General features: G+C 35.7%; 1 protein-coding gene across 2 annotated transcripts in view; it reads right to left on the bottom strand.

The window, feature by feature from the left end:
- The window catches only part of PDE4B (phosphodiesterase 4B), a 584,599-nt gene that overhangs the window by 363,863 nt on the left and 203,090 nt on the right, over positions 1-17,646 (bottom strand). Inside the window, 1 exon segment of one of the 2 annotated variants that reach the window (NM_001265964.1) lies at positions 1,816-2,253. The exons of the other annotated variant lie outside the window; for it this stretch is intronic. Coding sequence (NP_001252893.1) covers positions 1,816-2,051 — 236 coding nt within the window. The 5' untranslated portion in view covers positions 2,052-2,253. 2 annotated transcript variants of the gene reach the window in all.

Here is a 17,646-nt window from a genome sequence, read left to right on the forward strand (position 1 = left end):
CTCTTTAATAATTTTAAAATTGGGGTTTTTGGAAAAGTAAAAAACTCCAGTATTTATAGCTCTATGTTCTTAGCACATCAAAAATCTATTATAAGAAAAAGAAAGGTCACACTATTGTGTTCAGAACCAAAACTCTACATTAAGAAAAATATTACTGAGGGTTTAAGAAGACATATCATTATCTAAAAATTAGCTATCTAAAATTAAATATCCTTTTGGTTAAAATAGTGACTTAATATTAACTCAAGTAAGAAAGATGTGCATCTATTATGTATTTTCTATATATATTATTTTCATAACTAATTAAGCATATGTTTATATACCTTCCCTATTTAGTTATACTACTTAGCAAACTATAAGAAAATACATACATGTTAGGGGTGGGATAAAGCACAAAAGAGAGGACTTCTTCAAGTCAGTACATCCTTATACATAAACCTTGCCTTTCTACAAATGCTACCATCATTGGTAGGCTTTGAAAGACTAACCACGTGTATTTTGCAAATAAGAGATTACAATTAAACGACATGATTTAATACATCAAGAAGATGACCAAAGAAATTCTGCAATAAAGCCATTATATGGACAGTTCATTGTCATAAAGCAAGAACAAGCACAACATATATTCCAGGCAAACTATGTGTTGGCTAAACATGTGGTATCTATCAAAGGCAAGCTATATCTTTCTAGGCATAACTTTAATTTGCCAATGCATTATACAGTAGATTAAGCAGACAAGCATTTTAGATAAGTAGAAAATAATTCAAGTGAGTATTAATTTTTAAAAATCAGATCTCCTCAATTTATAATGTTGATTGGCAATCCAGCATGTAGTCACAAAATCACTGTGTTAGAATTGCCTTTAAGATGTACATGCTCCCTTTATTGCTATGGTCTCTGCTAGAAAAAACCAAGGTACAGCTACTTAATTTTTAAAGGTACGTTAATCTGAAAGAAAATATATCCTCCAAAGAAATCTGAAGTGGCCTGGCTCTTACAGTAAAAGTGATTTAATTTCATTGTGTTTTATCCTTACATTTCATCATTATACTGTTTAAGGACATTACCCTACTATATTTACATACCTTGTAAACATATGTATTAAAGGTGGCAGGCTCAGAGCAAGTTTTATAGAGGGTTCTTGAATTTATTTGCTGGGTATTCCAAAAACATCTATAAATTTTAAGTTCTATTTTTTTTTTAAAGAGGCTCTTAAAAATAACAGCATTTTGGAATCATATATTAAAGTAACTAATCATGCAATTTCAGAAGTGAGGACTTAGTTTTCCCTTTCCTTAAGTAATGTAAAGATAAGTCAATAAATCAAAAACTCACTGGTTTATACGCTATAAACATGGTGGTCCAACAAATTAAGTTAGACTTTATACCTTATCTTAAAGATAAGTTAGAACTAAGATTAAAATACTTATTCATGTCCCAAAATTATTTTTTAAAATCACTAACAATCACAGAACAAAAAAGTCACCTACCACCTCAACAGATAAGAAGCAAAAAACTGACTTTAAAAATTCATTTATTACTCGACTTACCTAGAATTAGCTATGTATTCTGATAAGCAGTAATTTTAAAGACTGCAGTTAAAAGCATATTTTATCTGGAAATAGCTAGTAGCACAATGACAATTTAGCACACAGTGCATTTATGTATTCTTCAGCTAACCTGGTCTCCATTCATTTCACACTTGTGGTATGTATTAGGAACAAAACTCAAATGTTCCATTTTCTACACTGCTAATCACTGGTGCTAATGCAAGAATCTGAAAAGCACTGTAGATACCTCCAAGTCTCATCTTACCATGTATGAGCCACAGTGAAGCGACGACGCTGCCGAATGCTTTTATTCACCAGCAACTTTCTGAAAAAGCATGGTGAGTTCCTTGGTGAACTGCGTGGAGAAATTTTAGGAGATGTAGGTCTGTTTCCTGGCAATCTCGGAAGCTCAAGTTCTAAATGCATTTGCTCCTTGAAAGTCTTTATGCAAACCTCAGGTTCAGAAGCAGTAAGTTCCTTTGAAGAATCTTTTGCTGTCATGTCTTGTAAGGAGTGCTAGCTTTCACCATCCAAAACAAAAATCTCAAACATAGCAGAGACACTGCTGCAGGTTAGAAGACTGGTAAGTCTGCAAACTATTTCCAGTTTAATTTACGAAGCTGGGACTCCAATGTATGAGCGTCTTAGAGCAAGAGCAGCATACTCGAAGAATAGCAAGTCAGGCTGTCACAAGGAGCTTTATCAGGCTGGCTTTGCCTCTGAAAATGCGCCAAAGTGCTTCCAATGTCAGTAGCCTCCTTGTGGATGAGGTTTGTCTGCAAGCTACACACTGACACTCACTGAATTCATTCAGCTGAATATATCAACTCATGAAATATTCATAAGGGCTTTTGATAAATCCTTTACATGTATTTTTTTTAAAAAATATCTTATCAAACAAGCTGCATTCACTAATGGATAGTAAGCAAAACCTAGTCACTTGTTTTGTTTGCACAAAGAGCAGACCCAGAATCCGTCCAGCATGTGTAATGTTTAAAGTCTTCATTCAGAATTATCTTGCTCTGTAATGCACACAACAGTAACTCCACCTACCAAACGCTATTGGCTCAGGATTATTTAAACAATTGCACTCTGTTTCCCCCTTAACAACACCCTTCATCGCTTTAGATTTCCACAAAATTTGTGAGGCTAACTGTCTTCATCACAGTAAAAACTGATTAAATCCGGAATTGTCAAAAAAAGCTAGCTAAAATAGCCTTCTGAATTCCATTTTTGAATGAAAGAGCTGATTTGCTGAAGTTTTTTTTTCCCCTCCCTTCTCCAGAAGATCCAAAACAGCATCAATATAAAAAATGTCAGTGAACAGGAAAACATTGGATTTGGTTCATTCCCCCAAGGAATTTAATGTCCAATATTTATTACAATAAACATTACCCCCATTCTTCTGTTTAAGCTCATTGTTCATGGGTTGCCAACAGCAGCCACTCTATGTTAGATGAACAGACACTTTGACAGCAAAGCTCACAAAACTGGAATGAAGGTAACAACCAGGAAAAATGAACACTCTCAGTTAAAGTGCAGAGTCCAAAGTCAAGCACTATGCTTGTGTTTGTGTGTGTGCAGGGAAGTGTACAAGATACTGTATGCTTGCATGTGGGCATATACATTTGAGAGTGCGTGTGCTCTTTGTTCACAAAGAATGCAAGTGAGACTTATGGGCAGAGGAGTCCAAAAAATGCCTCAAGTCCAAAAGTAGATCACTGTAACCTGACATCTAGATACATATTGGAATACAGCTTCTATACTTTAAAAGGCACATGGGGAAGTAGAAAGGAAATAGTGGTGCTTGAAGTTTCTTGATGTTATGAAAAGTCTATACCGGCAATGATTGTCACAAGGGCCAGCTTGATCTCAAATAAGTTTGACAAAGCAGAACTAGGGCTCATCAGCAAGAGTGACAGAAAAGACATGATTCCCGGTGAGACTTCAGTGAAAAAGGGAGACATTGAATTCTCCCACTACGATGTGAAGTCTTCTACCCTTATAAAATCATTTGGGCTGAGTGCAGTGGCTCATGCCTGTAATCCCAACACTTTGGGAGGCCACGGCAGGTGAATCAGTTGAGGCCAGGAGTTTGAGACCAGTCTGGCCAACATGGTGAAACCCTGTCTCTCCTAAAAAAAAAATACAAAAATTAGCCGGGTGCGATGGCACACACCTGTAATCTTAGTTACTCAGGAGGATGAGGCATAAGAATCACTTGAACCAAGCAGGCGGAGGTTGCAGTGAGCCAAGATCACGCCACTGCACTCCAGCCTTGGTGACAGAGTGAGTCTTTGTCTCAAAAAAAAAAAAAAAAATTCATTAATATGTGTCAGATATTCTGGCTAAAATGTGCTAAATATCTAAAGGGCTAAATAAGAGCAGACTAACTCCTACGTGTAGGAACAAGTAAGACCCATGCCAGCCCTTGGGAAAGTGGTTCAAACACAATAGGAAGGGTTTAAATTACTAGTTTACAGGTACTCCTCTGGAAAGCACAACAACATTTCAATAATTAACTAAAATATATTATGAACAAAAACAAAGTCATGGAATTTTAGACTTGCACTGAATCCTAGTAATCACCTTGTTCAGCTCCTCATTCCAGTGACAGGTAACAGAGCTAAAGAATTTAAGCAACTTGCCTAAAGTCATATTAGCTGCTGATACTAGAGCTAAAACTAAAACCCAGGTTTTTAAATTCCCAATGGAATGATCTTTAACTCAATTACAAAATTGTAATTTTCTTCAAGTTGGCTCTAATGCATTTTTTAATATCTAAAGATATTTTAACTGCCCTATTTGAGAAGACAAACTATTAGTAATGTCACAGGAGAAAATATGGCTATAAGCTACCTAATATTTGCTGAATTATGAAAACAAAGCTGGGACTTTCCTCCAGCAATAATATGATTTAAAACTGGGACATGAAAATATGTGATTCTTCCATTATTCATAGTGATTTATTAGCAAAAAGTAAAATAGCAATTTGAAGTTACAAAAAGATACTTCTCAGATTTACTTTTCAAAACTGCCAAAGTATAGTAAGAATTTTAGGAATTTCTTTCTAAAAATATTACAACAAATTTCACAACCTAGATATAGCCGTATGTGAACTGTTGTTTATTTAGATAAAGAAATGTTGACATAAACTTACCTAAAGCAGTAGAATAGTGCAATTATAATTACTTTCCATTTCTTATTGCCAAATTATGTGCCATTGTGTGGCATTCTACATTACTTTTTTCACTTTAGCTATTATGACAGCCAAGTTCCCAAATAAAGAAATTTTGAGAATCATTGTAAGAAGTGAAGTTCACAAAAATATGCAAAGTCTGTTAATTCTACCTACTCTAGAAAAAAAAAAAAAGGAATACCAAAGAGAGCCAATTGAAATATAAAACTTAAAAGATAATCGGACTTTTTGAAAGTCTGAATTACTTATTTCTGAAAAAAAAAAAAGTTTAAGGCAAATGCATGAAAGTTTGTTTTTAGAGCAAAACTGCCACAAAAAAAAAAAAAAAAAAAAAAAAAGGAGACGCTTTGCCAAATGTTGAAAACAAAGATGAGTCTACAAGGTAGGAAATAGGCAATGCTATCTAAGAAAAAGTAAATATAAGTACAGTTAAAACAAATCCTATGCTACATTTCAGCAAAGAATACTATTTGAGAGAGACAGCCAGGAGAACAGGAGAAAAAGCAAATAGAGTCTATGTGCCCTGTCAAGTGCCTAGGAAGAAACTAATGAATAAACTGAAAACCTTCCTGTTCATGTATAACGCTTAGCCCTTGGCACCTCAGAAGGAGAAATGAGTAATTCCCAATTAATTTATCAATGTACAGATACTTGGGAATTATTTGAGAATTCCAATTAAAGGTACGTCTCAGGTTTATTTTTTTTATAACTCAATAACATTTTATTTTATTTTATTTTATTTTATTTTATTTATTTTTTAGACAGAGTCTTGCTGTGTCACCCAGGCTGGAGTGCATTGGCTCTGTCTAGGCTCACTGCAACCTCTGCCTCCGGGTTCAAGCAATTCTCCTACCTCCCGAGTAGCCGAGATTACAGGCGCCCGCCACGATGCCTGGCTAATTTTTTGTATTCTTAGTAGCGACAGGTTTCACGATGTTGGCCAGGCTGGTCTCAAACTCCTGGCCTCAAGTAATCCACCTGCCTCAGCCTCCCAAATTACTGAGAATACAGGCGCAAGCCACCGTGCCCACTCTGTCTCAGTTTCAAATGATGAAATTTCTGATATCCATATCCTGTCAAAGCAATAAGAATCAATAATTTATCATAATAAATATGATTAAAGGATTTGAATATAGTTATATAGTCAATAACAATTAAATAATATATTATTATTGTAAACATTGCGGAAAAAATTGAAACATTTTGATTTTCATTGAATTGAAAAGAAAGGTCAATTAATTACAGTCAAAAGTATTATAAATTTATAGTGACACTATGATAGCTTTGTTTTAAAATGTTTTTAAAACTCAAAATCCTTGCAATACAATTATTTTGGATGAAAATAATTACATTATTTTTATACTCAATATCCTTCAAAGTTTAAAAGTTGACCCGAAATAAATTTGCTATGAGTGACCACTTTTCAACCATTATCTGGCCAGGGCAATCAGGCAGGAGAAAGAAATAAAGGGTATTCAATTAGGAAAAGAGGAAGACAAATGGTCCCTGTTTGCAGATGACATCATTGTATATTTAGAAAACCCCATCATCTCAGCCCCAAATCTCAAGCTGATAAGCAACTTCAGCAAAGTCTCAGGATACAAAATCAATGTGCAAAAATCACAAGCATTCTTTTACACCAATCACAGAGAGCCAAATCATGAGTGAAGTCACATTCACAACTGCTTCAAAGAGAATAAAATACCTAGAAATCCAACTTACAAGGGATGTGAAGGACCTCTTCAAGGAGAATTACAAACCACTGCTCAACAAAATAAGAGGACACAAACAAATGGAAGAACATTTCATGCTCATGGATAGGAAGAATCAATATGAAAATGGCCATACCGCCCAAGGTAATTTATAGATGCCATCACCATCAAGCTACCAATGACTTTCTTCACAGAATTGGAAAAACTGCTTTAAAGTTCATATGGAACCAAAAAAGACCCACATTGCCAAGTCAATCCTCAACCAAAAGAACAAAGATGGAGACATCATGTTACCTGACTTCAAACTATACTACAAGGCTACAGTAACCAAAACAGCATGGTACTGGTACCAAAACAGAGATATAGACCAATGGAACTGAACAGAGCCCTCAGAAATAATACCACATATCTACAACCATCTGATCTTTGACAAACCTGACAAAAACAAGCAATGGGGAAAGGATTCCCTATTTAATAAATGGTGCTGGGAAAGATGGCTAGCCATATGTAGAAAGCTGAAACTGGATCCCTTCCTTACATCTTACACAAAAATTAATTCAAGATGGATTAAAGACTTAAATGTTAGACTTAAAACCATAAAAGCCCTAGAAGAAAATCTAGGCAATATCATTCAGGACATAGGCATGGGCAAGGACTTCATGTCTAAAACACCAAAAGCAATGGCATCAAAAGCCAAAATTGACTAATGGGATCTAATTAAACTAAAGAGCTTCTGCACATCAAAAGAAACTACCATCAGAGTGAACAGGCAACCTACAGAATGGGAGAAAAATTTTGCAATCTACCCATCCGACAAAGGGCTAACATCCAGAATCTACAAAGAACTCAAACAAATTTACAAGAAAAACCAAACAACCCCATCAAAAAGTGTGTGAAGGATATGAACAGACACTTCTCAAAAGAAGACATTTATGCAGCCAACAGACACATGAAAAAATGCTCATCATCACTGGCCATCAGAGAAATGCAAATCAAAACCACAATGAGATACCATCTCACACCATTTAGAATGGCCATCATTAAAAAGTCAGGAAATAACAGGTGCTGGAGAGGATGTGGAGAAATAAGAACACTTTTACACTGTTGGTGGGACTGTAAACTAGTTCAACCATTGTGGAAGACAGTGTGACAATTCCTCAAAGATCTAGAACTAGAAATACCATTTGACCCAGCCATCCCATTACTGGGTATATACTCAAAGGATTATAAATCATGCTGCTATAAAGACACATGCACACATATGTTTATTGTGGTACTGTTCACAGTAGCAAAGACTTGGAACCAACCCAAATGTCCATTGATGATAGACTGGATTAAGAAAATGTGGCACATACACACCATGGAACACTATGCAGCCATAAAAAAGGATGAGTTCATGTCCTTTGTAGAGACATGGATGAAACTGGAAACCATCATTCTCAGCAAACTATCCCGAGGACAAAAAAACCAAACACCGCATGTTCTCACTCATAGGTGGGAACTGAACAATGAGAACACTTGGACACAGGAAGGGGAACATCGCACACCAAGGCCTGTCATGGAGTGGGGGGAGGGGGGAGAGATAGCTTTAGGAGATATACCTAATGTAAATGACAAGTTAATAGGTGCAGCACACCAACATGGCACATGTGTACATATGTAACATAACTGCATGTTGTGCACATGTACCCTAGAACTTAAAGTATAATAAAAAAATGAGGAAATCCTAAAAAAGTAAAATAAATTAAAAAATAAAACAAATGTATTTTAAATGCACAAAACTGCAGTTTGTATACAGTAATATTATACATAGCACAACATGGCACTCAAAATAACATGGTTCCCACTTACTGTAAATACAAAGCTGAATATTTGAGAAGACAATTAATTAAGAAGCTTTTTTTAAAAAGACAATTCAGAAGCTTTTTATAAAAAAGCTTTAAAAGAGGAACAGATTTAAGACTATCAGTATTAACAAAGTTGAATTATTATTGATCACGTCTTTATTTATTTCACTAGCTGGTTCCTTTTTTCTAAAACAACACACAACTATTAGACTCTATTCAAGTAAAGCTATACCAGATCCCTTCCTTCAGTCAATGGCAAGGTAACAGAACACCAATGAACAACCATACCTCTTCCAACAGTGTATGCCATTATACAACAGTATATAACAGTAAATACACTGTTATATATAACTACAGCAACCCCCAAATTGCAACTTCTCTCAATTTTTCTATTTTGTTTTTAAAAACAAAGCTAGAGAATTATTCCAACATGATTGAAAAGAAGGTAATATTCAACTGAATGAAAATGGTTATCTAGCTATCTTATAAAATTAACTGGCAACTCTTTAAAAGAATTATAGAGATATAACTTACATTTTTTGGCATTTCTACTGAGAGCTATATATGGCAGTAAGCATTTCTAATGTATTATTTTATTTGATCCTCATAAATATATCAGACAAATACTGTTGAAATTCCCTGTTTGAAACATAAAATCCTTTCGGCCTGGGCTGAGTCTTGTTCAATACTATATTTCTGGAATTCGAGATAGATTATGGCACAGAGTAGACAGTCAATAAATATTTCTAGATTGAATGTGCACCCATTTTCAGATAAGAATATCAAGACGCAAGGCCGGGCACGGTGGCTCACGCCTGTAATTCCAGCACTTTGGGAGGTCGATGAGGGCAGATCACCTGAGGTCGGGAGTTTGAGATCAGCCTGGCCAACATGGTGAAACCCCGTCTCTACTAAAAAATACAAAAATTAGCTGGGCATGGCAGAGCATGCCTGTAATCTCAGCTACTTGGGAGGCTGAGGCAGGAGAATTGCTGGAACCCAGGAGGCGGAGGTTATGGTGAGCTGAGATCATGCCATTGCACTCCATTCCAGCCCAGGCAGACAACAGCAAGACTCCATCTCAAAAAAAAAAAAAAAGAAAAAAAATCAAGAAATAAAATTGCATCGTTTTTAACCAGTTGATCCAATACTCAAAACCAGGTCTTTCCACTCTAACTATGGTGTCCATTTTATTATACTACACCAATGCTACCAAAGCTTTTTAAAACAGAGGATACCTTATGGGACGGAAGAGGGAATTCATGCTCCCAGCGTGATCCAGTCATATTGCTAGAAGTTCATCTTCACATATACGCAACATCCTTGAGTCTGAAGTTATCTAGCATGATATCTTTATAAGACGATGTGAATACCTCACTTTTATCCATTTGATGCTATTTAATTACTCATCTTTAGTAAAATGGTGCTTCAGAAAGATCAGTTTTAGCCTGTACTACCTGATAATGTCACCTGAATCCTATGTGGGAGGCTTGTATCCTAGATGCTTGAGTATAGTTTCATGTATCTTAGAGATGGTCCCATTCAAGAAAGAATTGCCCACTCAAAGCCCTCCAGTGACTCCTCATCACCTAGAGTAAAAGTAAAGTCTACACAATGGCCTTGAGGTCCCTACATGAGGTTCCCCGATCCCCAACTGCAGTACCTCTCTTTCATCTTCTTCAACTCTCCCCCTAGTTCTTCTTCAGCCACACTGGCCTCCTTTTTGTTCATAGAAAATGTTGCTCAAGTTTCCTTTTTCCCAGTATATCTGCATGGTTTGTTCCCTCATCTCCTTCAGCATTTGCCCAAATATCGCTTGTTTGATGAAGTCCCTCATAATCACCCTGTTTAAACCTACTGACCTCCCCTATTCTACTTCATTTTCCTCCATAGCACTTGTCAGCATATAATATTAATTACTTGTTTATCATAGTCGATGTTACTTAATGACTTTGTTATCATCTGTTTACTCCTTCTGGAATTCAAGTTTCATAAGGAACAGGATTTTGTTCAGTCGTATAATCTCAGCTCCCCAAATTCTGTTTGCTACATAGTAGGTATTTAAACAAATATTCTTTGAATGAATAAATAACTGATTGCCTTGGTGCAGAATAAGACAAAGGAGGAGGCATCAAACAAAATGGAATAAACTATTTCTCTCAAATTAGAGTAAGAGCTATATAGGCATTAAGGAATAGCATTTTCAAGATGTTGTATATGTATTATTTTATGCAATTCTCACTGTCTGAAGTGTTCTTTCTCTATTATCTTTGTCAAGCATGTCATGTCTCATCCACTAAGGCTAAATTCAAAGGAAAACTCTTCAGTAAATTTTTTCTCAACTTCCATAGGAAGAGTCAGCTGTTTCATCCATCTGTACTCCACCAGCATTGGCTGTCTCTCTCAGAATATTTTGTGATATGTTATGGTACTTTTTTTTCATTTGTCTCCTGGCCTAATCTATGAGCTCTCCAAGGACATAAACTATTGTATTCACCTTTGTATCTTCAGAAGCTGGTATTATCTGTTCGGATTTACTAATATTTAGCAGTTAAATGTGTGAATGAAAATAAATTTGGCACCTCAAATCATGCCCTGCTATTAGCCCTGGATTTTTCTTACTGTCTTGAAAGCGATTACAGCCAATATCCTTTTTATACTTGAGCTTACAGAGGATTCCAAATGGCAACTTCTTAAATCACAGCAGTTTATCTATGTTTACCATTTTAGCTAACATTTCTTTGTTCTTTTAATAATAATAATTATTATTATTATTCACATTCTTGCTGCAGTGCAAAAGCAGAATACCAGTGTGTTACAATGTCTATTCATTAGGTGGCAGACTGGTAGGAAAAACTTGCCAGGCTTTCTCCTCACAGTGCTTTCTGGTTTTGGCAGAGTAATTAGGTGCTTCTTTCATGAGGCACATTCTGAGAAGGCAGATTACATAGAATAAAAATACTAAGGGAGTTCCTCTCTTTCTTCCCTAGGTCATCATTAAATCAAGATATATTAGAAAGGATGAGTCAGATACCTAAATGCAAGCGGAGCTATTCCCGTGGTAGGTGTTACAAAAACCACACTAAAAGAGGGTACTCCAGTTCCCAAAGATAATATTAACCTGTCAGCAAATTGTCTAAAAGGGTGATTTCAAATGAATAAAATATTAGGGACATAGCTATTGGAAACAAAGTTATATTTGGGAAAACCTCTTTCTCTAAAATAAGCTTTTCTCTTTTCATTATTTCCTACTTTGTCAGTAGTCTCGTCGGAAATAGATGAGAAAAAAATATAGTATTAATCTATATTGTAAAATTTTAAATGTAAATAATTGCCTACGTAAGTCCAGTTAACTGTGATACTACAGAGATCACAGAGTATAGCATACATTAATATTAAATCAGATCCACTTCATTGCTCTTAAAAAAAAGAACAATATGCAGAGATCCATTACATGTTTAAGTGGACATTTGCAAGCTATTTCACAGAAACAATATTTTCATAAATTCTACTATGAGCCTTACAAGGGCACGTAATACATATCTATGTAGAAAATGCTTCAAAAATAGTAGGTTAGATCAAGATCAGCTCACTTAATTTCAAGATTTATTTATTTACTACATAGTCTGTTTATTTTAAATCTGTTCATATTGGAATTTTTAAAAATTTCAGTAGCAGTGGCCGGGTGTGGTGGCTCAAGCCTGTAATCCCAGTACTTTGGGAGGCCGAGGCAGGAGGATCATGAGGTCAGGAGATCGATACCATCCTGGCTAACACGGTGAAACCCTGTCTCTACTAAAAATACACAAAAAATTAGCCGGGCGTGGTGGCGGGTGCCTGTAGTCCCAGCTACTCGGGAGGCTGAGTCAGGAGAATGGCCTAAACCCAGGAGGCGGGGCTTGCAGTGAGCGGAGATTGTGCCACTGCACTCCAGCCTGGGCAACAGGGCAAGGCTCCATCTAAAAAAAAAAAAAAAAAAAAAAAAAAAAATCAGTAGCATTAATGATGATGGCTCATTAGTTTATAATCAAGAAAATAGAATTTTATTTGTCAAGACTTGCTATAAAATCCTAGAATTTAAATTTAAATTTAGAGTAACTCAAATTTACTTCAATATAAATATTTCATATTATCAAAACTCTGCAATATTACATATGTAAAATCAAAGGCTTGAGACATTTGATATGTAAGTATGCTGAGAGTTTTAGAAAAGACATTTAAAGATTTTATATATATATATAAAATTATATTTTTTTTGAGATGGAATCTCACTCTGTTGCCCAGGCTGGAAGTGCAGTGGCACCATCTCAGCTCACTGCAACCTCCACCTCTCGGGTTTAAGCAATTATCCTGCCTCAGCCTTCTGAAGAGCTGGGACTACATGCGCCCACCACCACGCCTGGCTAATTTTTGTATTTTTAGTAGAGATGGGTTTTCGCCATGTTGGTCACGTTGTTCTTGAACAAGAACATATATTTTTTGAAAGCTTCCCTTGTTACTATTTTCGTCTCTTTTGTAAAGCAAAATTTTTAATTTATCATGAAATAAAATTCACCTTTTTTGGTATACTGTTCTATGAAAGTTGACACACATATATATTCTTGCAATTCCCACCAGGTTCAGGATATAGAATAGTTCTGTCACCCTCAGTAAACTTTCTGTGCTACACCTTTATAGTTACATCCTTCCTGCCACCGCTAATCCCTGGCAACCTGTGATCTACTCTCCATCACTGATTTGTCTTTTCAATCATATCATATAAATGGAATCATATAGTGTTTAACCTGTTGAGATCAAGTTTTTACTGAGCACAATGTCTTTGAAGTTTAGCCAAGATGTTACATTTATTAATAGTTCATTCATTTTTATTGCCAAATGGCATTCCATTTTAAGTCTCTACCAGTTTGTTTATTCATTTACCCACTGAAGGACAATTGGGCTGTTTCTAGTTTTGAGCTCAATTATAAATAGAGCTTCTGTAAACATCCGTGTACAGGTTTTTGTGTGAATACAATATGTCATTCCTCTATGGTAAATACCCAAGAGTAGGATTCCTGGGTCATATATAGCCCTGCAAAGATATATTTTGTAGTACTTTTCTCTTCCATCCTAAATAACTATACTCCTTCAACTATCCTTATACAATATAGATTAGATGCTTTTTAATAACACAGTCTGAACTTCTGACATACACAATAGTATATTACGTTATTAGAGCTTCCATAACAAAGTGCAAATGAGTGGGTGACTTAAACAATAAAAATGCATTGTCTCACTGTTCTGGAGGCTAGACTTTCAAAACCAAGGTGTCAGCAGAATCGGCTCCTCTGAGGGTTGTGAGGGAAGAATCTGTTGCAGGCCTTTCTCCTTGGCTTATAGATGGCTGCCTTCTCCCTATGACTCTTCACATGGCTTTCCCTTTATGCTGTCTCAATGTCACAATTACCCTTTTTAATAAAGATACCAGTCATATTGGATTAGAACCCACCTTAATGACCTTATTTTAACTTTATAATCTCTGTAAAGATCTTTTCTCCAAAAGAGGTCACTTTCTGAGGTACTGGGGGTTAGAATTTCAACATATGATTTGGGGAGGACACAAATCCATAAACATCCATCTTCTGACCCCAAAAATTCATGTCCTTGTCTGTCATATGCAAAATACATTCACTCCATCACAACACCTCCAAAAGTCTTAACTGTTCCAGCATCAACTCTGAGTCTCAAATCTCATTTAAATCATCCAAAACAATTATGGGTGAAACTTGAAGTATGATTCATCCTGAGGCAAAGTTCTTCTCCATCTGGAAACCTATAAATCCAGACAATGAGGTATCTGATTTGAAAATACAATGGTGGGACAGGCACAGGACAAACATTCCTATTTCAAAAGGAAGAAATAGATCATAGGTCCAAAACCTAGCAGGAAAAATTCCAATAGATATTGAGACTTGAGAATAAACCTCTTTGGCTCAGTGTTCTGTCCTTTGGGGCCATAAATGTGGTGGAACCAGTTTTCTAGGACCTGAGCATTAGTGACTAGACTTGCCCTCTGAAACCAAGGAGGTGGTCCTATTTTCTGGAGCCAATGAGGAAATGGCCCCAATGTTGCCAGGCTTGTGCTCTCTGGACCAATGATGACAGAAGCAGCTCTGCTGACCTCTAAACTACCTTCCGGATCATTCTTCTCTTTTCTTAAAAACTATCTGCATTATCAACCAGCCAGATAGTTCAATCAACCCATTTCCTGCTTGTAGAATCCCAGAAGTCTGACCATTTTCCTTCACTTCATCCCAGTTCTGTTACCTTCAGTCAGAGTCTGTAGTGTTTCTGCTGATACAAAACTCTCAAAAATCTTGTTGGCCTCTTGTGCAATTCATAGGGTTCTAAGCCACCAGACAAGGGGGTCTTTCACAGATCTTTCCTGGATGACCACATATCTATTCCTGGCTTTTGCTGAGATGACACTTTTGATGCTCTCTCAGTCACACTTTTGATGCTCTCTCAGTCACACTTTTGATGCTCTCTCCAGAACAAGTTTTCTCATTTTTTGCAATGTAGATAGGCTGAGAATTTTTCCAGTCTTCACATTCTGGTTATTTTTTGCTTAACAACTCCTTCTTCAATTTAGTCTCTCCCTTCACAGTTTACTATAAACAGCAAGGAGAACCAGGATGTGCTTGTGACCCTTTGCTTAGAAAGCTCCTCAGCTAAATATCCAAGTTCATCATCTATAAGTTCTATTTTCCACAAAGAAACTAGAACACAAGTAGACCACGTTCTTTTCTATTTTGTAATAAGGATTACCGTTCCTCCAGTTTCCAAGAAGATGTTCTTATTTCTGTCCGAAACTTCATCAGAAACATCTTTAACATTCATAAATCTACCAATAGTCTCCTGGAGGCAATCTAGACCTTTCCTACTAAGCACCTCAAATCTCTTCCAGTCTCTGCCAACCAAATTCCAAAGCCACTTCCACAGTTTAAAGTATTTGTTACAGCACTACCTTAGTACTTCCTGGTATTACCACAGACTGGGTGGCTTAATCAACAGAAATTTATTGTCTCACAGCTCTGGGAGCTAGATGTCCAAAAATGAAGCTGAGATGGTTCTTTCTAACAGCTATGAGAAAAGAATCAGTTCCAGGCCTTTCTCGGGGGGAAGACAGAAAGAGAAAGAACCACTGGAACTAAGATATAATAACCATTTTTTATTGAGAGTTTGCTATGTACTAGTTAATTTTATATACATTATTATCACATTATCACATTTAACCTTATAATACCCCCTTTGAACTATATAATCTATACCTTACGGATAAAGAAATTGAATTACAGAAACATTAGATGAATTACCCAAAGTCAACCAGTTGGTAAGTATTGGAACCCAAAGACATCTGACTTCAAAACTTATGCTTTAATCCACCATACTTTATTGCAAAAAAAAGGAAAAAGAAACTTATGAATATGCCATATTTCTATATACATAAATATAAAACACTGTATTAAAAACCTATGAAATCCAATTATATTATATCTTGAAACCAGAATTGTTTCTCTATAATTTCTTATTTCAGGACAACACAAAGCAATTTGAATAAGCAACAAAAATTAACAAACTTTTATTAATGAGAAATTTTAAAAAATAATTTTGCCTGAATGCACTCTTATCAATCTTAAGCCAGTTTTAGAAGAAAGTATATTGGTTTAATGTACCTTGGCATGTTCATTCATTTGCAACTCAAAATTTATTTGTCTTTCATGTTGAAAAGAATTTATTTGTCTCTCGTGTGTTAAAATCTAGAAACTTTTCTTATGTACCTCCTTTTCTTTACCATAAATATTATAGATAGAAATATAATCTTAGGATTCTATTTCCAGATTTTTTACCTTCTAATGACACACCTAAGATTGATATTTTGGGGCCTCCCAGGTCAGATACTTAATTCTCATGGCTATTACTGCTACAGATAGTGCTTTGGTGTGAAATCTGGACTGATTTTACATGCCTGAGATTTAAAACTATCAAATTTGTGCTATATTATCTATAGCCAATAACTTTATTCTATTTTATTTTTGGTAATTTAGAAAATTTAGAGGCAAGAGACCAAATTCTTAATGATATTGTGTTTTTAAATCTTTTTAAATTTTTCTAATTTTTCTGAAAGTAACTGTGCTTTTAGAAGATACTATAACATACCCCTTCACACCAATCACCAAAGTAACATGTAGGAATTGTTGAAGTCCTCCTTTCTATCTGTGTCTAGCATCATTTCTGGGTTCAGTTTTCTGGATTTCCTGACACATATTGGGATTTGGTTGGTACAGTATCTATTAAAATAAATGGGCACTGCTTGCCACACACCGAAGCCAAGGAAAATTTTATCTTCATCCAAATACGAACAAACTCAAAGTAAAGCATATTGAGAACACAAATGAGAATCAAATGAAAAGAAAAGAAACACTAACACCCCCTTTTTATAACAAGTGATTTATATTCTAAAGTCACAGCCTATGATTACAGTTGTAGATTCCATCAGATTTTTTTATAGCTAAGAAAATGTGCTTCTTAAGGCAGAGATCCAAATTTCTGAATCGTGACAGCAACAGCTGAAGACTAAAGATAGACAGTCAAAACACCATTTTCTGTACATTTTCAGTTGTTAAAAAAGCAGTTACAGTACATTATGTATAAAACATATTGTTTTAACCCTGTGATGGCTCTACTGTGGAAAAATTTATGACAGAAAATATTATTTTATACCTTCATTATATACACATATTTTTTAAAGTGGTGATGGCTTTTTGTGCTTAATGTCATATTTTCAAATGTATTTTATATAGATGTGTATAGTCATTATCAACAAAATATTCTTATTTCAAACAAACGTTGAATTCATATGTGGCCCCTGTCTCATGGTGACTCACACTCATTCCTCAGGATCTGTTTGCTTTTACCTCTTTCTGGAAAGCTCTTTCTCTAGATCTTTCTATGGTTCCCTCCCTCATTTCCTTCAGGTATCTGTTCATATGTCTTCTCAGAAAGTCTGTCCCTAATGACCCGATGTAAAACAACAGCCCTGCCCTTCCTCTTACCTTCCTCAGTTTTAATCTCCTAACAGCTTCTGTCACTCACTGTCTGCCATTGTTATTACCTGACACCTCAACTAGAATAAAACCCCCGAAACAACAGAGACCTTTAGTGTTTCATTTACCTCGGTGACTCCAGCACCTAAAGCAGTGCCTGGCACAGAGCTGATGTTCAATAAATGCCTGCTTAATCAATAAAGGCCACTTAGTTAAACTGCAAGAGCTTTCACTCAAGGGTCCCATTAAGAG

Source organism: Macaca mulatta, chromosome 1 (assembly GCF_049350105.2).
Source record: "Macaca mulatta isolate MMU2019108-1 chromosome 1, T2T-MMU8v2.0, whole genome shotgun sequence".
In the NCBI taxonomy this organism is placed as follows: domain Eukaryota; kingdom Metazoa; phylum Chordata; class Mammalia; order Primates; family Cercopithecidae; genus Macaca; species Macaca mulatta.